Source organism: Heliconius melpomene, chromosome 21, assembly GCF_056956725.1.
Source record: "Heliconius melpomene rosina isolate 202511_hmr_F chromosome 21, ASM5695672v1, whole genome shotgun sequence".
Lineage (NCBI taxonomy): Eukaryota > Metazoa > Arthropoda > Insecta > Lepidoptera > Nymphalidae > Heliconius > Heliconius melpomene.
In genome coordinates, this window is record NC_140409.1 from 4280444 (window position 1) to 4301839 (window position 21396).

Consider the following 21396-nt stretch of genomic DNA (forward strand, 5'->3'; position numbering starts at 1 on the left):
TGCATCGGCACATAAGCGAGGGAGATTGACCATTTATTGAATTTAAAAAAATATTGAAACTAGGTCAACTAGGCCTGCTCTTAAAAATACTGACTTATACAGATTGTCCTGACCTGTTTCAACCCCTGGTATTATATAATCTACAAATACAATTAACACATTATATTATTGTTTTCTCAACTTTTTCATGATCTAGTCGGTTTTAATAAATGCCCCCTACCGAGACCCTCAAGAAAAAAGGCATTCACTATATTCTTATTAATATCCTTATACTTAACTACCTTGTTAAATTAGTAAATAAATAAATAAAATACCAGCACTATCCTTATAGGTTCCTTATGGCTCAGGAGCCAGCCGTTAAGTGAATCCGTTATGCACGAGTCTGGAGGCATCGATCACGAAGTCCTTGGCTGGATAAGCGCTGCCTATGCCAAATGGCGGGATGTCACTGGTGTGGTCTGCGATCGCAAAATACCGCCCAAGCTCAAGGGGCTGATATACAAGAGCATCATCCGACCGGTTCTTTTATAAGACAGCGAATGTTGGCCAGCACTATCTCGGCACCCTCAGGAGCTTCAAGTCACGAAAATGAAGATGCTAAAGTGAAACGCGGTGTGACCGCATACGCAACACATTCATTCGAGGTAGTCTTGGGTTCCGTTACGTAGCCTGAGATGGTTTGGCGACGTTACGCGCCGGACTATGCCGAATGCAAGGGCCTTGTTATATCAGTTTCTGGAGTGAGATCTCCCGCCCAGTGAAGCGCTGGTTGGATGTCATGATGCAGGACATGAGAGCCAATGGTTTAACCACCGAGGACGCTAAAGAGCGTGCAAAGTTGAGTAGGTCGAGTAGGAAAGCAAACCCTGGATTAACGTAAACACATACTACAACTGTACAAATACTATTAAAAATTAAACAACTTTGAACTTTATCGCCAATAACTACGATTCGGTTTCGGAATGAGGCGTGTGCGGCGGTGTCCCTGCGGATAGGTTTATGTGTGCGTGCGTCGTTCTTGACAAATGGCGTTTTATTTTACAACTATAATTTTATTATTTATTTGTATTAGACTTTTATAGAGTAGTTAAAACTGTGTCTTCATTTAAAGTGGTGCTGACAAAAACACTGTATTATCCAAAATGATTTTTTATTAATTATTATTGTTTTTATATATATTATTAATTGTTAACAATATTGATTTTTTTTATTTCAATCAGTAGCTATATTAAAAATAAATAATTCACAATTTAACTAACCCACAGATTAAAGTCATATTTTAAACTTTTTAATAAATATATTTAATATACTCAATTCTTTTATAAAAAGAAAAATATAACAAAATCAATATGAATGCTACGAAATAAAACACATGCAAGAAACAAGACAAAACGCATGCAATAAACAAGAAATGTATATATATTATATAAAATCAGTTTGTACAACAATGAAGTTTGTGCAAACTTAAATAACACACATGGATACACTTAAAAAAAAAAAGAAAACAAATTGATGACAAAATGAATCGAATTATTAAATAACTAACATTATATATTTAAATATCTTTTAAAAATCATATCACAGTGCGTCCATTACAATAGATCTCGTGTCTTTTTACAGTTACTTATAATTTGAAAGGTTATACATATCTCTTATAATTATTAAATATATTCGTTAATTTCAACGTGGAAGCTGCAAATTGTATTATTATTTAAATAATATAATTTATAAAACATTTTGAAACGACAAATCAAATATAGTTTCAATTATTTATAAATATATTAATATTATCTACCCATCCATAACACATAACTTGAATACTAACTAAATATGGGTTATAACTAAATATTGTTTAAATCGTTTTTTTTTAAACTGACCTGCGTCTAAAGCCTTTGTTAATTTATATATAAAACACAAAAATTGAGATCAAAAATCAAATATCGTCAAAGAGAAAACAACTCACTAAACATATATGAATGTTCCCTCTGTATCCCGCACACTACCCCGCTGGTAGGCTGAGGGAACATTCACTGGTGTATTCTGGAGGCATTCAGCATTAGAGTGGCAGAACTAGACGCTGCGCTTTGCCACACCAGAGTGAACAAATGAAAATATTCCTTTAAATAAATATTTCATTTCCTCGAGTCACACAACTGCGCCTGCGCCCCGACTTGCCTCAATATAATAATTTAAATACCGCTAAGACCATCGTGACAGGCCGGCACCTGCATGTTCATCAATACATCCGTCGTTGTTAAATAATAATTTAAATTAAAATTATCTTAGAAGGCTTCGCAAGTCGGTTTATCATACAACGATTTAAATCCATTCATAATATCCTCAACCACATACATAAATATTATAACGGAATACAAGACAAACACATCTAAATAAAAAAAAACGTATAATTATACATTATTTAAGTATTGTAATCCGATTCTTAAATTCTATCATGATGGATTCTATGAGCTGAAATAATTGAAAAGTAAATCAATAAATAAAAAGGAATAATTTTAATAAAATAAAATGTTTTACAAATGTGTATGGTTACGTTACTTATATAATTTTTACTAAATGATAAAAAATATTTAAACACCATACAATAATTAATAATTAAAGAAAATAAATATTAAACGAAACAAAGATAATTATTTAAAATCATAAAAAAATTGCATGTGACGTCTGCATTTACCAATTAAAAATGGAAGCATGCTCTCATAGTAGATATAGATCACATAAATACATTTATTTACAATATTATTTTTATCTCATAAAGAAAAATGTTTTTATACTTATGTTAAATATTAAAATACACATTTTTTTTTTATATTTACAATAAGAACTTACCCGTCATTGTTCTGACAGTGATCGCCATGGATGACCTAAAAAATTATATTAGCATTATTAAATATGAAATTTACAATTTTTTTAATAATTCACATACTTTCCAAAAAAAAACCCATCATTTCTTCGTTACAAAATATTCCAAAGATGGCATAAATACGTAGAGTAGTAACTTTAAAATATTAATGATTCTATATAATACTGGGGGACGCGCGCAGCTTCGGCTGCTTATTTGCACCCTTAGGGGTGAATTCTAATAAACCATTAAACACGTGTTCAATGAAATATTTTTAAGTCTCAATTTCAAAATCGGTGGCGATTTAAAGATTTTTCCATACGAACTTTCAACCCCTTATTTGCACCCCTAGGGAATGAATTAAAATAAACCACGAAACATTTGTTCAATGAAAGAGTTTTAAGAGTCTAAATTTCAAATTTTATAAAAATCTGTGGCGATTTAAGAAAAAATCCATTTAAACTTTTAACCATTTATTAGCACCCTTAGGGGGTAAATTCTAAAAAATCGTGAAACACGAGTTCAATTAAATACTTTTAAGAGTCTGAATATACAATTTTATAAAAATCGGTTCGATCGATCGATCGATTTAAAAAAAAATCCAACCCGTATCTAATCCAAACTTTCAACCCCTATTTCGCCCCTTTAGGGTTAAAATTTTTCAAAATCCCTTCTTAGTGGATAGCCAGATTACGAAAGTAAACATCTGTCCAAACTTCACGTTTCTACGCACATCGGTTACGGCTGTGCGTGCGTCTTACCTCAGTCAGTGAGGACAAGTCCTTTTATATATATAGATGAACGCCGCCTGGCGCGGATTATAAAAGACACTTCAATTACTACAACAAGTACTATAATAAACCTCACTATCATTATTCGTTCGTCGGAAAAATTAAAATTGAAAATTTAAAAAAGTGAATTATTATTTATTAATATTTTCATTTCCTCGCTCTGGTAGGAAGGCAAAGCGCGATGTTGAGTTCCTTCAATCAACACGCAATGCCATGAAAAGTGGACATCACTAAGTTATCTTAACTGCTGTATGCGGGATACAGCGTGAAGCTGAAAGAAAAAAAGCGTGAGATGCTTACACTAGCGATAGTTGAGGCCGGAGTGGTCGCGGCGAACCGCCTGGGCACAGGGCTTCTGCTCGGCCTGCGGACAGGGCTTCTGCTCGGCCTGCGGACAGGGTTTCTGCTCGGCCTGCTCATATGTGGAATATTAAACATATTAGTACAAATGTGTTATTACCCTAACCCGTCACTACTCGCGTATGGATATTTAGACTTGGATACGCCGCACACGCCTCATTCCGACATGGAGTCAGTCGAGTTAATCCGTTCAGTAATTTTTTGATTGATTCAGGTTGTATAGTTGCATAAAATTTACCCTTATAAGATTTTAATTACTTCCAGTGATTATTCCAAACGAGTATTCGCGAGTGCCACATGCATTCTTTTGCTACGTCAGCATAGAATTTTTGGACGGATGGAAAACGAGAGGAAGCGTCCATGTAGGATATATAATCCAGAGACAAAAATTTTGATAGATCTTGCCTAGTATGCCTCGTGCCTCGCATACTCAGGACAAGCCTTGTCAATTCTAAAATGCTTTGTTTGCAATACGCAAACATCTTGAGGACTCTTTAGTAACAACACGAATCACCATTGTGAGACTGAGTACGTCTATAGCATCTATGCTTTGAACGATACTGAGCTTAATATGGCCAAAACGACAACAGTTCATAGTTCCCTTCCTTCTTCCTGGCATTAATCCCGGCTGTTACCAGGGTCTGCCTTCCTACTCAACCTACTCCACTTTGCACGATCTTTTGCGTCCTCGGTGGTTAGACCATTGGCTCTCATGTCCTGCATCACGACATCCAACCACCCCAGGAACTGGTATAGCAAGGCACTTGCGTCCGACATAGTTCTTAGGCCGGCGCGTAACGTGGCCAAACCATCTCAAGCGACGCTCTTGGAGCTTATCCGCTACGTCACGGACCCCAAGACTACCTCGAATGAATGTGTTGCGTATGCGGTCAGACCGCGTTACGCCGCACATCCACCTCAGCATCTTGATTTCCGTGACGTGAAGCTCCAGAGTGTGCCGAGATAGTGATGGCCAACATTCGCTGCCGTATAAAAGAACCGGTCGGACAATGCTCTTGTATATCAGCCCCTTGAGCTTGGGCGGCATTCTGCGGTCGCAGACCACACCAGTGACCTCCCGCCATTTGGCCCAGGCAGCGCTTATCCGGCCATGGACATCGTGGTCGATGCCTCCAGACTCGTGCATAACGGATCCAAGGTACCTGAACTTCTCCGACTTAACGGCTGGCTCAGGACCTATAAGGATGGTGCTCGAGTCCCGGCTCCCGCAGGCTATGTACTCTGTCTTCGACACATTTAGTTTAAGACCGCCGTTCTCAAGCGTACCCTTCCAGAGGTTCACTTTACGCTCCAGCGTCAATCGATTCTCGGCAATGAGTGCTATGTTGTCGGCATACATCATCAGCCATGGAGGCTTGTCCTGGAAGTGAGCCGAGACAGTATCGAGCACTACCCCCCCACCGTAATCGGTAAGGGTCTAGTGTCGCCAACAGCAGTCCTAACCATAGAAGCGGAATCGTGGTACATGCCCCTGATAATCTCAATATAGGCCTCAGGGATCGCAATGCCCACCAGATACACTGACGAGACACACAGTCAAAAGCCTTCTGCAGATCTAAAAAGGCCACATGCAGAGCTCTCCTTTTTTCCCTGTATGCCTCCATCAAAATTCTGAGGGCGAAAATGGCGTCCATGGTACCCGATCCTGGCTGAAATCCATATTGAGACTCAGAGACAGTACACTCTCGGCGGAGCCTGAGGTCGATCATGCGCTCGAAGAGCTTCATGGTATGACTCATAAGCTTAATGCCCCTATAACTACCACAATCTTGAACACTGCCCCTTCCCTTTTAAATAGGGGTAATAAAGCTAAGCCGCCACTGATGCGGCAACTTACCAGTGTTCAAGATATGGTTAAAAAGGTCAGTAAGCATGAGCACACCAAGAGAGCCCAACGATTTCCACGCTTACAACAGTTCATAGTATGGTCGGGAATTTGTAGGGTTCTAAGTATATGACAGAGCTGTAGCTAAACACTCTCTAAAAAAACCATAGAAATAATGTACTTTTTTTTTTATTGAACCTATGTGTGTGGTGTGTTTTTATATATGTACCTAATAGTTCTAATATTGTAAATTAAAAAGGAAACATGTCTACTTAAGTAGGAAACAAACATTAGGAGTACTTTTATCTGTCTATTTTTATATTATCATGATGTCAAGAAACCTTGCAAGGACCACACATAGTATCGCAATACATCTGTTGTCATTTTCGAAAACAGGTACGCTTAAATGGTAGTAGTTACATTAAGTAATATTTATAAATAAATTAGTAGGCAACTATAAAAAATAATAAAAAAATACATAATAAGTATTTGTAAGATGGAATCATAGACAACCGGATTCACTAACTTATTGGCTTTTAAAGATTTCATATAAAACAACTTTTAAAGATTTCATATAAAATAATTTTTCCCAAACAACTCTAATTATATAAGATGTTATATAAAAAATGATCCATAACTCACTTAATGCAAGGAACTGCGAATGAGAAGAACTGCGGTGGAATGGCGAAGTTATTATTTTGCCGCACGAGGTTTTCGATGCCATAGTTCTTGCACAGGAACATTTTCATTTTCGACGATGGTCCGTCGATCGCCAGTTCTTGAGGTGTTGCATTTAAATCCTAAAATGGTAAAATATATATATATAACTTTACGCTATATCATATACATAGCAGGGTAGGAAGAGGGAACGTAGGGTTAAAACACTCCGTTCCCCACCTTCCGAATAATTCTCGAGACATTTCGTGTTGAATACCGGAATTCAACGTAGCTCTATGTCTGTACGCCAGAATGCCAAGAATAATGAAAATATTAATATAGAAATATTTGATCTCCTGGAGTGAAAATCGAACCGACAACCGTCGCGTTAATCACACGCTGTGACAGAGCCACCAAGTACAGTAAAGGTTCGCGGCTTGTCTTATTTGGACTACACTAATATAAAATACCTACATTTCATAGTCCTCACTCTCAGTTTCTAGTCTTATCTACATATATCTCAATATCCTGTCGCATATGGTAAGAACAAGGACATGACGTAATAACGCTTTAACCGTATTTATCCGTCGTATTATGACTTGATACGGTAAAATGTATTTTTTCACATTTTATGTGAGTGATGATGAGGCATGATGGAAATATATTCAAATACTAGAGAATTGGCTTTGTATTTGAATATATTTTCTTTATAATTTTACGCCTATATATAGTCGGATAGGTCTGATTTTCTAAAGCGTATTTTCGATATTTTGCTCTTATTTCGTACACGTACGTACGTCACACTACAAGGTAGGCAAAGGAAACCTAGTGTACCCTCTCCCATCTACAAAACTGACGCTATTTTTTGTTTTTTCTGACGTCATTTTTCGCAAAACTCTAGAGACATTGCGTGTTGAGTGGCGAAACTCAACACGCAGAACCAGAGTGAAGAAATAAAAAATAAATTTAAATAAATATTTGATTACCTTAAGTGGGGATCAAACCTACTACCAGTCGCATGTACAGACACTTGTGCCCCTGTGCCACGATTGGACTCCAAATATATCTAAATTTCGAATTAGATGTTACAAATAAAGATTAAAATTGAAGGATGTTTTTTTTACATCATTACAAATAAAAAAAATGTTTTATTAATTTAAAACTTACCTGTAACATATGATCAAACAGCACCTTCCCGTATCCGCGCCGCTGGCAGTCCTGGAGAACAAAGAAATCCAGAACACATAGGGGCTCCACTTCCTGCGCCTCGCCCTTCTCGTCGAACAGGAACAGATGCTTGTGGCCGACTTTCAGAAACCCAATAGCTTCTCCGTTGCCTCTGATTGGTAAATAAAGAAAAATATGAAACTAAAATCAATATTCTTAGTACAGCGTCTCAAATTCTACTTGCATACCCTTACCGAAAGTAGTATATTCTATTAGTATATAGTATAGCCCCGACGAAAACTCGTACAGAATTATATTACAGTGTGTATAGTATAAAGAGGAACAAGCATTTTGATTTGGCAATTAGCGCAATGAGAAATTGACGCTTGCGTTTGTTTGACATAGTTTATACGAATTCAATAGAATTATTTGTTTTAGGTACATAATATAAACGTGTTAAAAAAAACTTTACATTTTTTTTTTGCTAGCATTTCCAGCATATTTTTCAATATAGAAAAATATTATCGTGAATTATTTATTAACAGTAGTCGTTAGTCGTCCAGTGGTTTCCGGGATTAGGTGAAACATACAGATAGAAAGTAATTTTCCTAAGGTCTTTCAAGAATTAACTAAATCCCAGTATTTCAAATCGTAGACCGACATTTTTATATAAAGCATGCTTTTAAACTCTATATACCTCCCGCGTAAAACAGAATATCCAATACAATATTATAGCATAGCGTCACGCTCGAATGTGGTCACACCTGACAGAGCACCTACCGAGCGGACCGTGGAGTTACTGCAGCAACTACGAGGGAAGCTTCTGTAGTAGTTCTGCCTGTTACATTCTTATATTTGAGACGATAGTAATGATAAGATACATTTTGAACTTCTACAGACATTGTGTCAAAATTTCGTAAAATAATAACATCAGGTTGGCAGCAACAGCTTTCATATTATATTAAAAAGTTTATAAATTTTATTAATAAGTTAACATTAGGCAAAATATTTTAAAATATTTTGCCATACTATTTGCTATTTGTTGCATACTTTGGGTCAAACCATAGATAACTACTACATTTTTTTTCAGCTATTAACTCTAATCAACACATTGTGGGGTAGGCAGGGGGAAGTTTGCCTACCCTGCAATATAAAAAAACAAAAATAACTAAATTCTAAACTAAAATAAAAAAAACTAATAAAAAAACTAAACTAGAACTCTTGTCCCCAGAGGACAAAATAATAAATGATTTATTTATATAAGTGGGAATTGAACCCACAATCTTTTGGTTACAGTTTCATGCTGTGCCACAGCGCCATGACAGCCTCAATCTTAATAATATTAGCTAACAATATGTTTTATGAATATTTACAGTACAGAAGACAGCAAAATTATAGTAACAAGAACATATTAGAAATAAATGTAATGTTCTTCAAGCGTAGTGTGTGCCATATTTAAATTTACTTATAATTGGCACAGTAATCTATTTGCTACTTAAACATGTTATTGCACTAGAAAATATTTTTAAAAATTTTTTCCACATTTGGATATTTTATAAATTTCACTTTAACCAAATATAAATGTAACTGTTATAGATAGAATTAATAATATTGATCACTTCTTGAAATACATTTTTATAATTTAAAATAAATAGAATAAATAAATAGAAACATTATAATATTTTGTAGTTTTTGTTATTTAAAAATAGTCTTATTTGACATGTAAATATTATTTAAATAAAGTTTCAGACAAAATTATATAATAGAATTAAGAAAAAAGTAAACAACATAAATAAAAATTGTATAACAAAATAAATATTTAAATATAATGGAATAAATAGAATTCAAACTGTGCAATATAAGATTATTATAAGAACTTAAAAAATGCTATTCATTTAATATCAAAAAGAAATGTTAACCAATAACATAACTAAAATGATTAACATTTTAAGTAAAAAACATAAATGCAGTGTAAAATGAAATATAACTTACTTATTCGCATCTGCATCTTTTAGAATGTACACATAATGTGAGGAATTTCGGAATTTTTCCGCTGTTGTTATGGTATTGTTCAGCTTTTGTGACCTTGCAGACTTCTCTCCCAGAGAGTCAATCAGCTTGCATAGGGTTTTTAATTTAATCCTATGAAACAAAAGGTTGCATCTTATAGAAACATTTAAAAATATGAATATTTTATAAAAATAAATTATGATAATATCAACTGTAGTGCAGCAGCTTGGTAATTAACAATAAAATAAATGTGATGGTTGTGGGTAAAATTTTCACTTAATTTTTTTTCAATTGATAAAGTGAGGTCTTTGGTAACATGACAAAGCCCAAAATGGAGGCTTTCGCGCTAATGAGAATCAAGTCTAGCTCAAGTGAAAATACATAAACATTTAACACCAAATAGAAAAAGGCAACCGGAAATATCAGACTCAAAACATAGATATTTACATGAGATTAAATTAAAACGACAAGATTATCCAAGAGTTTGTAATACAATGATATAGATTTTTAAGAATGCAACCCAAGGGTCAAAATGGGGAAGACAGTGACTAATATATGGTTATAGATATTTATTCACAAAAAAAGAATAATGTTCGCTTAAATACTAATATATAACTACTTAAAATTATGTTAAATAAATAACTTTCAGTGTTTGAATGTAACAAATTGTTCGGTATTATTTTAATAAATAAATAAAAATTAATTAAGCAAGGAGTATACATATAATTGGAAGATTTTTCTTAATTTCTTTTACTGTTGCACATGTCTTTATACTATTTGGCAACTTATTAAATAACTACCCTCATACATAATATTTTTAATTCTGTATCAGGTAGTCAGGCAGTTCTTGGCTTTCTTGTTTGAATTTTGTTTTTATATCTCATTGTAGGTCTATAATATCAAAAGTCTATTCAAGTATAACTTATCGCTTTACTGTAATAAAAACCGAAAACATTGACCAGGCTTGTCACATATTCAGTTTTTCTAAATTATAACATTTAACTTAAATAAAGTTTCTTCTATCGTATTTTGTTAACTATAATTTTTTTTCATATTTAATAAATTTATTTAAGCATGTGAATTTTCTTACCCTAAATCCCGGTCATTTCTGTTAAATCCACATGGTATCAGAGTGTAATCTAATTTAGTTATTTTATCCCTCAGAACCTCATTAACTGGCAGCATCTGATCCATTGTTGTAATTTTCAAAAATGTACTTGGAATTAAAATAATTTAAACTTTTCCTAAAAACATGAAGAATGGTAAAAAATATATAACGAATTTAACACTTTTATTGTTACAAACCACAGATTAAATAAATTATGACAGGACAGTGTATCTACGACAATAGACAATACCACACTCTAGTGTTATGTTGAATTCTATGGTTCTCTTAATTCGTTTTTAATATAAACTGGTGTGCCAAATTATCCTTAGCAGTATATAGTAGCACTTAAACCTAGTAAAATTACAGAATCATATATGTACAAATTACGCTAGATAAAACCAAGTGCGTGTCCTTTTCGAAGATGTGAATATTATTCGTCTATATTAATTTATTTAAAAATAAAAATGGCTCTTTCCCACTGTGGCCCCGTAGAACTTTTTAAAACATGAGTAAAAGATGAAGTCATTTGTGTATTTATTACTCTTAGAAATTATATTTCAAAATGACCTTGTCATTCCATAGAAACATTTTCACCATACCGACCATAGCACATTACACAGAAAACTGTTAACTGACAACCTGTCTACCGTTCAACTTTCCGCCAAGAAGCTATGCGTCATTAAATAATTTACTTTTATTGTTATTAATAATTATTATACAATATTTTATTATTTATTGAATGGATGACTGAAATATTTGCTCAATTATTTTAAAAACAATAAAATACTTTTAGGATCCAGATAATTAATTCTCGGGTGTCTGCAGCTGAAGCATGTCGGTATAAAGGGACTGTACATGTTTCGTTTTTCTTTTTCTTTCTGATGAAGTGATTTTACGAATTAATGAATTATTTATTACGATGCCTTATTTTAGAGGAATGAAACAATTATTTATTTTTTTGTTCAGTAACGGCAATTCGTCTTAAACTCCATGTTTTTAGTTGAATGTCCACGGTCGCTCAATGTATTATTTTATGTCATGAGCATCGAATTATACCTGAATTTTTATTCGCATATTTTAAGTGTGCAATGCAATCGTTCTTTATGTTCGGTTCGTATATGGTTCGGACATTACTTTTTAGTTAATTATAATTATATGTAACATTTACTGTAAGCTACATATTATATCTACACTTAGGAGACTTCTGTACTACAATATGTCAACTGTCAAATATAGTACTGCAATGTGTCAACTGTCAACGTCAAAATGTCCGCCCTTTTCATTTGCTTTGCTATTAAAAGTTACAAATTTAAACCTGAAGGTGAAGGCACATTTTGCCCTCGCAAACGTGAGGCTATATGAGTTGTAGTCGATGTGATTTGTTATTAGGTTGTTAATAGATCATTATTAGCAAATTATAAAGTAATTGTATAATAATATAATGTAATTATAAATGATATAATTTGTTTTTGCTGGTATTCCTTTACTATTTGTTTTGCAACATAATTATTAAAAATATTTTTATGCTAAAATTAAAATATAAATTTAGTATTACTGCAAATTTTATGAATACATACAAGATTTTATTATTGTTTTTCTTTTACAAAATATATATTTCAAATACATATATGGAAAAAATAACTGTTAGTATGTGTAAAAACGTAAAAATACTTCTCTATTTCACTCTATACTATTTACATTATACTAACAACTATAAATATACATATAGCCAAGTGACACTCTTTATTGAATTTTCCTTATCACAGTATTATCTTCTAAATCTAAATCGCAAACATAACGTTTTTTATTCTAATAGTTTTTTTGAATCATCACCAATCATTTTTCAATCATCACTTTATTTTTTCGTTGTTCTCCTCTAATATGTGGCGTAAAGACGTAAGAATAATTAATAACATTGACGAAGTGTCGGTAGCCTTTTCTTTACTATGCGATATTGAAGATTCATTATCACTAATCCCTATCTATTTATTTATTTATTTATTTATACGGATCTCCAACTGTCGTACGTATTGGTTTACATTACATACATTCTTAGGATATACTTATACTATTATGTACAACTGATTATAGGAGAACACAATATTCATCATCAATAATAACAATGATTCCTCCATGACCACGAGGTATGCAGTCTTAGAGAATATTTTCTCAAGATTGACGTGGATATGCACAAGGATGTGGTAACAGTTGACAAAGGCCTTACTCCTCTTTCCTTGGACAAAGAGAACTGGCGTCGGCCTGTATTATTTACTACTTCTGATCGCATGGCTGTATGGAAGAGCAAGGAGCTGCATGGTAGATTCCATAGAGCCCTAGTGGGCCAGGACGTGGATACTGCTTCATCATTATCTTGGTTACAGTTCAGGGATCTTTTCGGAGAAGCTGAAGGTTTTGTCTGTGCAATTATGGACGAAGTTATCAAGACACGGAACTACCAGAGACATATTATGAAAGATGGCACTATCGACATCTGCCGGGCGTGTCATCGACCTGGGGAGTCCCTCAGACATATTGTCTCTGGTTGTTCTCATCTTGCTAATGGTGAGTATTTGCATAGACACAATCAAGTAGCCAAGATAATACACCAGCAACTTGCTCTTCAATATGGCCTTGTAGAATTGGAGGTGCCTTACTACAGGTACAATCCCATGTCAGTTCTTGAAAATAGCTGTGCTTTGCTCTACTGGGATCGGTCTATTATTACTGACAGGTATATTGTTGCCAATAGACCTGATATAGTACTAGTAGACCGAGTGGCGCGCCGCGCAGTGATTGTTGACGTTACTATCCCACATGATGAAAATCTCGTGAAGGCCGAAAAAGAAAAACAATCTAAATATTTGGACCTAGCCCATGAGATTACCGCCATGTGGGATGTCAATGCGACTATCATTGTGCCGATAGTGGTTTCGGTTAACGGTTTAATAGCGAAAAGCCTCGACCAACACCTTAAGAGGCTATCGCTTAGCTGTTGGATCAAGAACCGGATACAGAAGGCAGTGTTACTTGAGATGGCACGTATTGTGCGGAGGTTCCTCTCTCTGGAGCCCTAGCCACCGATGGTTTGGACCCTTGTCCCGCCCTCGGAAGAGTGGTTTTTTTCATATTTTTAACGTATCTTTTTTATAATAATTTATATTTAAAAATGTAAAATTGATTCACTAATTTAATAAAAGTATATACAGGTGATTAATTTACACTATAGAAAAAATAATAATATCTAATTAAATAACAGAAATATAAAATTACTTAAAATTACATAATAGTAACAATCAATTACAATTAATTCTATTAATTAAGTTTATTATTTAGTATATTAAGTATATGGTTGCATTTTCTTAAGAAAACTGAGAGCCCGTCTTCACATCTTCTTTCAAGTACTCATTAAATGAACGAGAGATGCGATTAATGGGACTATTTTGTCCAAGGTTCGTTCTAGTTCTTTCCGTCTTGAAAAATTTATACTAATCTATACTAATATAATAAAGCGGAAGGGTTTGTTTGTTTGTTTGTTTGAACGCTAAAATCTCTGGATCAACTGGTCCGATTTATTTTGTATTTGTTTTGTATGAAAGCTGCAGTGCTATAGGCTATATAACATTACATTACACATATATAATAATAAATTAAAATACTTTCTAATTTGACATGCAATTTATTTTGCCATGTTAATAACAACCGTCGTTGCCAAGCAACGGTTTGCTAAGTTTCTTTGTTGTTTTAAGAAAACGTCACACAAAATGAACTTATATTTTGATATTCATCCTTATGAAAATAAATATAATAGCCATTTTTAGCATTTTATCTAGATTGAAATTATAGTTTACTATATAACATTCTAATAAATAATTGAGGAGATGTCACTGATTCGAAATGACCTAGCCTTCGGGCGACATAGTAGGTATGACCGATGCGAACGGGTAGTAACGTTGATGGTTTTATAAATGTATGAAATATTTTCGAACTATTGTTAATTTTATGTAATTATTTGCTGTTTATAATTAATTTCAACTACACTTTGATTCTCTTCTTCTTCTTTTCTTGGTGTGGTGTAAAGTTTTGTGTTGCGCGACATAGCCCGCTACTTTCTATTTAATGTTATTTAAGTATATTAAGGATAACTAAAACTACCTTAAACTAATTAAATTAACTAAGATAACCAAACATTCTTTATATTTGGTTATCTCGGTTATCTATACCGATGTTATACACTTAATATATCGTAATTTTAATAATTTGGGATTCTATTTGATATTAATAAAACAATATAACACATCACAACATTTATTAATATATAGACAATTAAAACATTTATACTAAATAAATTGACGAATCTCAAAAAAAAATACTTAAAAGAATAAACGTAATACGTTAAATTAACAAAAAGTTAAACAAAGTTTAAGTTTTAACAACAACATTATTTATAAAAGACAAAATAAAATAATAAATTAAAATATAATAATACAATAAATAATAATAGTGTAATATTAAAAATTCTTATTCTAACGATTAATATTGACTTATAATTATTATTTTTTTTTTTTTTGGAAAACATGTTAGTTGTTCTTATAAAGAAATATCTTAAATATTAAAACAATCAAAATTGTAGATGGAAAATAAATAAAAAGAAACATGTTACAAGGTTTGTAAAAAAAGCACCTTTTTATTATAAAGATGCAAATAAAACCAAATAATTTCCATGTCTCTTAATAATTCGTATCAAACGACTGTACTAAATATTAGATTCAAATTATTTTTTTTTAACTTAGGCATTAACTGCTGCCATGCTGATTATGAGAAAATTTTATGTTAAGCCTCAGGAATATTCCTTAAAAAACTAAGATCTAGATACTAACAACTAGATACTAACAACTAGGATATACGATTATTATTTAAAAATGGTTATCAAAATGAAAATGTAACCTCCAAAGATAAGGTATAAGTCAGATCATTATATTAGGTTTTTCATTTCTCTTTCATTTTTAAGTTTCAGGAAAATTGAGTTCAACCAGTTCCTATCCTTTTTTCGTTATTCGTTCCTATCCTCATCTTTAGAAGCAACAACACCCAAGCGAGAACACGGAGCAAAGCGTAGAAAGTTAAAGATAGATCTTTTAAGAAAAATCCTTATAGCCGATTAATATGAAATATTAGTATATTCTTATATAGATAAGGTTTGGTTTAAATAACCGTAAAAAAAGCTAAGGATATATAAAGTATTAGAAGTAGAATTAAAGTAAGTACCGTCATTACATGAACTTTAACAAAGTGGAAAAATGGGTGATAATAGAGCTAGTAATTCTAAAATAATTATTATATAGAAAGGCAGTAAACTTACTGCTGAGAATAATTGGACATAATTAGAAGTAAAAATACCCTATTACAAAGTACTGAAAATCCCATCTCATCAATTTCATCAAGTAGAAAACTACTTCAGACTGACTTCTTAACCAGAAGGGTGGGAAAAGGTCAGACGAGACCGGGGGCTTCCACCACGAATATTTATCCACTCCAAAAAATAAAACTACAAACTCTCACCATCACTTTAGAAACGTCCCATAACAATAACATAAGAAATAAACGGAAACAAATATGAATAATAAATATCGAAGTTAATACAGACAACTTCCACATCAAAATGAATACGGTTATTGATTGTATAACGCCAACTTAGGGTAAAAAGTTCATCCTCTTTCTGTTCGACACTATGACCTGCGTATAAGGTTTACAAAAAATAATACTTTACTCCTAGCATAACTTGCATATAAAATAGGGTGAAGTAAATAACACGCCGTCGTGCCCCAGGGGCAAAAGCGTGCGACTGTAAACGAGACGGGTGTAGGTTCCTCTCTCTGGTAACGAAGCAAAGCGCGGCATTGAGTGCCACCTCTCAGCACGCAATGCCTCGAGAATTCGGTGGACAGTGGGGAACGGAAGTGTCTTAATAGTAACTAGGTGTTATAACACTAGGTTCCCAGATTCTCCATCTGCCGACCCTGTTAAGTGCAGGTTAAACAAAATCTCTGTATTTAATTATTTCATTTTTTAGATGGATGTAGGAGTATATGCGAAATTTCACCCTATTGTATATACAAGATTATTTATAACTATAAAAGTACAAAAAATATGTAGCTTACAACTTACTTAAACTTTACAATAACTAACATATTCTTTTATTCATATTTTTGTAAATTTTATATTTTATAATTTTTTTTTGTAGTTTATTTATTTTAGCTATTATTTAGTAAAATATAAGTAGTAGCTCAAAAAAATAAACTTTTTATATCTTCATTAGAAGTAACTTTTTTCAATATAATATATTTAATAGCAAAGTGTCCTAATAGTGCTACCATAGAAATAGCGTAAACCCTACATTGTCTATCTACTGCTACTGACTGACTAGCAGCCGCTACGTATTTACACACTACGATCATTTTCCGTTCAAGTTCAAGGCGAGACAGCTTACTCAATCTTGCCGATTTATTAATATCTAATTCCTTAACAACAAGTTTATACCAATAACAGACAACAGTGTTATATTTATGTACAATTATTAACATAACATAACGAAATAATTTTAGTTAATCAAACACATTTAATTTTAATTTAATTATGCATTAAAATGTAAACTAATATATAAACTATAAAAATAATAAAGTGAGCAAAAAATTTATGACTGACCGGAATACATGATTTAAATTATTAAAAATTAACAAAAAAAATCTAAATTACAATAAAGTAAAGTACGTCAACCTATTTCAGACAAAATCAAGATGTTAACAACAACATAAAGAATAAAGAATCGAGAAGAATGTTATCTACTTCTACTTCTAGTTCTACATATTTACACACTACTGCCCGTAGCTGTCACGTGCTGTGCGCGTGACGCGTGCCACTTCATGGGATTTGCAACTGTCATATGTCATCTATACTCTATACTAAAGATATTAACCTATCGTTATATTAATCCTAATAGAAACTAAGCTAATTTATATAGGTGTGTGAATAGATGTGGTTTACTTTTGATTATTTTTTTATTCCGCACACAGCGAGGTAGGCAGAGGGAACCTAGTGTTAAGACACTCCGTTCCCCACTTTCTGCCGAATTCTGAAGGCATTGCGTGTTGAGTGGCACAACTCAACGCCGCGCTTCGTCTCGACACCAGAGCGAAGAAATGAAGATTGAATTCATTTGATGAAAGATTGAATTCATTTGATGAGATTGATGAAATTTAAATAAATATTTCGTCTCCTCGAGTGGGGATCGAACCCATAACCAGCCGATTTTGCAGCACACTCTGTGCGCCACGACTGGCCTCAACTTTACTAACAAGGTAGTCATTCTCATTTTAGCGTTATGGATAATACACAGAAGTACTTGGTGGCACGTAACCTATAAATTAGCCCGTCCTAATTCTTATACTAATCAAGAAATAATATATCTTTAAAATGCAAATTATTGAAAAGGCGAGACAGAGATAGAAAATTATAAGATAAAATTTTGAGGAGATATCTTTAGAAGAAACTATATATGTCACATTCATATTCAGGTGTAAGCATCCTAATACTGTTATAAAAACCAAGTAAAAATTATAATTAAAAAAATATTCTTTCAATACAAAATAATATAATAATTTGTTTGATATTTTGAAATTATATTAATTAAGAAATAAATAATTAAGAATAAATAATGTTTAAACTATAAATAAACTGAATATGGTGCAAATATATGTAGCTTCTTCTATGCAATATGTACAAAGATATCTCATTCGGTTTATTAAATAATTTATGCAATGTCTAATCGTCTTTTCACTATAACTAATAATCTAGCTTTACTCACCATTTGATGTTCTTTAAATGCTATATAAATAGAGACTTTAATAGTTAACATTTTTTAAATATAACATTAATAGCCAACATTTTTTAACATTAACCAAAACTGTTCAATAATTTTGATTTAAATACGAAATAACAAAATATAGATATCCAAAAAAAATAAACTCAGCTCTCTCTCTCTCTCTCTCTTCTTTGTTATATGTTAAATTATGATTATATTACATAAAGCAATATAATTTGTTTTAATATACGAAATACAAATAAATAAACATTAATAATATTTTTAAAATTATATATAAAAAATAATAAAAATGTAATAATATAATGTGTTTAACGAGGAAGACAATGATAAATTATTATAACATACTTTTTTGTTTATTTTAGTTTTTTTTTAGAAAAAATATTATATTGATTATTATTTAACTATTTAACACTAATATTAATCAATTACATCGCTCACTTATGAGAAAACATCTTACAAAATTACCCTTTGGTTGCGGGTGACCAGAAAATATCTTCATCGTGGAAGGCCTGTTGTCATAAAGCTGACGCATTGAATGTCCTTCTTTTCTGTAAAATAGCACAGTATATTTCATAAATCGATAAATTATCTAATTTAATATATATATAAATTGTAGATTAAAAAATTAGAAATTACATTTTTCGTATTTCTCTGCGTTTTATGACCCCAGTTTTGGACGAGGTTGCCGGAGAACCTAAAAATTTATTTATTTAATAAATTCATATAACAAACATCAACGAAGTTATTAAATATGTTAATATAGATATATTATAACTAACTACCTTCAAACTCTCCGTCAGCCTCCGGTGTATGTGTGGCTGATTACTACGCATGGGTGTCCAGGATGTCCAGTAATGTGTTCTTTCATATAATTTTGAGTTTGCCAAATGTTTCCAAGAGTTGTATGTGTATAATTGGACAACTGCGAAATATTACAATTACATTATTATAGAATTTCTTTAAAATTAAATCAGATGATATAAATATTATATTTTATATTTACCGAGTCGTCGACGCTAAAGATGTGAACCATCTTGTTATTTATTGTTTCTGTAAAACTGCAGTTCCGTATTAACTTCAGAAACTAAAGGCACCGGTGTTAGTTTTGATTGATTAATTCCAAATTTATTTCTGTCGATTTCTTGTTTGGATCATTCACACTGAAACAAAAAATATAATTTTATGAATATTTTTTTAATTTTTTTTTTATTGAATATTATGATGATTATGAATTTTTTTTATGCGTATTGAAATTATATAAAATAGTGTTATCACCCAATACATAATACAATATATTTAATTGCACACATTATATATGTAAACTAAAATATACAATAAGAGTGCCTTTTGTAAACGTTTGGCAAGATCTCAATTGGTAAAGAATACCATAATCTGGCAGCTAAAGCTGAATTGAAGGTAATATTGAAGGAATTAGACCAAATCGATAAAGAGTGAGCAGTGAATGTTTCTGAGAACGTAGGGAAAGTGAGAGTCACTTAATCTTAATACGAAATTCGCTAAATGATCATATTTATGTATTAGATGGAGAGCATCATAGAGACCTATTTATTGGGTTGCGAAGTTAAGATGATAAAAACAAAAAATAATGTCACATCCTATTTCGCCGCCCGTACTATATATAAGTCTAATGTAAATATAAACCTAATGCAAAAATTTTGAAGCTGATAGCTAAGAAAATAATTATTTTAATCTTACATGCTCTATTGATAATGTACGAGTACTATATTTAAGAACTTTATTTGGGTATGTTTCATTTAAAGCGCAGACGCGAGGTGCGACGAGCTATATACAATTAATAATACAAATCATGTTTTTTTATATTTTGGCTAAAGTATTTTATTTATTTTTTTTTATTTCTCAACAAATTGAAACGTATTTTAAGTATTTCTCAGCAAATATAAAAATCGATGCAGCGCCATTTTGAGTTGCATCAAGGAGCATCGGCGCAATCGCGAACAAGGTCCATATTAATAGTAACGGCGCAGTTGCAAAGATACGACGCCCGTGCGAAATTATCAATCGCCATTTTGCTAATAAGTAATATAAATGCACCAGCATTAGTTATAAATAAGTTTAAGAATATACCTAATATCATATTCGCATATATTGATGCACGATCGTAACTAAAACCTACTGTTTCACGTTATAAAATGTTTTTGTAAAATCACACAATAAAAATAATATATATAATATAATAAATAATAATATATTAATAAAATGTGAATTGTAAATAAATATATTATGATTTCACAAAAATACTTACAATTAGAAGAATCCGGTCACCACTTTTGAATATTAATGATTCATAATAAAACTGATATAATCTAATTTAGTTACAACTATACACCAAACAGAACTAAAAAGAAAATAAAATTTACAATATACGCCATCATAGTGTCAGAGCAGAAAGTAGAATGCCTAAGGTCTAGCCCAGATCGAGGTAGCTAGATCCAGGCTCAGGTATGGTGCGCATGTGTGACGACCTGGGAATTTCCCACCCCACACCCCACGGGGTGTATACTAGGGGGTTTATAAAGAGGTATATTGATTTTTCCTTTAGCTTATGGTCTTATGCTAACGCCACTTTTTTTACATAAAACAAATAAAATGAAAGATTGAAATCATTTCATTATTTTAATAAATTTTTCCATCTAACAATAATTAAAAATAAATATTATAATGGTAATGCAAATATAT

The 21396-nt window shown here is 32.1% G+C and overlaps 1 protein-coding gene and 1 long non-coding RNA gene across 2 annotated transcripts; both read right to left on the reverse strand.

The window, feature by feature from the left end:
- Positions 1-1133: 1133 nt before the first annotated feature.
- On the reverse strand, positions 1134-11015 carry LOC146526909 (alpha-tubulin N-acetyltransferase 1-like). Its single transcript, XM_085205874.1, has 7 exons — positions 10782-11015; positions 9674-9823; positions 7682-7853; positions 6500-6657; positions 3952-4063; positions 2848-2882; positions 1134-2469 (listed from the first exon to the last, which is right to left on the reverse strand). Exons 1-7 carry the CDS (start codon positions 10883-10885, stop codon positions 2463-2465), a joined length of 738 nt encoding a protein of 245 aa, XP_085062000.1. The 5' UTR covers positions 10886-11015; the 3' UTR covers positions 1134-2462.
- Positions 11016-15088: 4073 nt separating this feature from the next.
- On the reverse strand, positions 15089-21129 carry LOC146526910 (uncharacterized). Its single transcript, XR_014879225.1, has 5 exons — positions 20963-21129; positions 19682-19838; positions 19461-19600; positions 19315-19372; positions 15089-19226 (listed from the first exon to the last, which is right to left on the reverse strand). It is a non-coding gene; the product is annotated as an uncharacterized LOC146526910 (long non-coding RNA).
- Between the last annotated feature and the right edge of the window lie 267 nt (positions 21130-21396).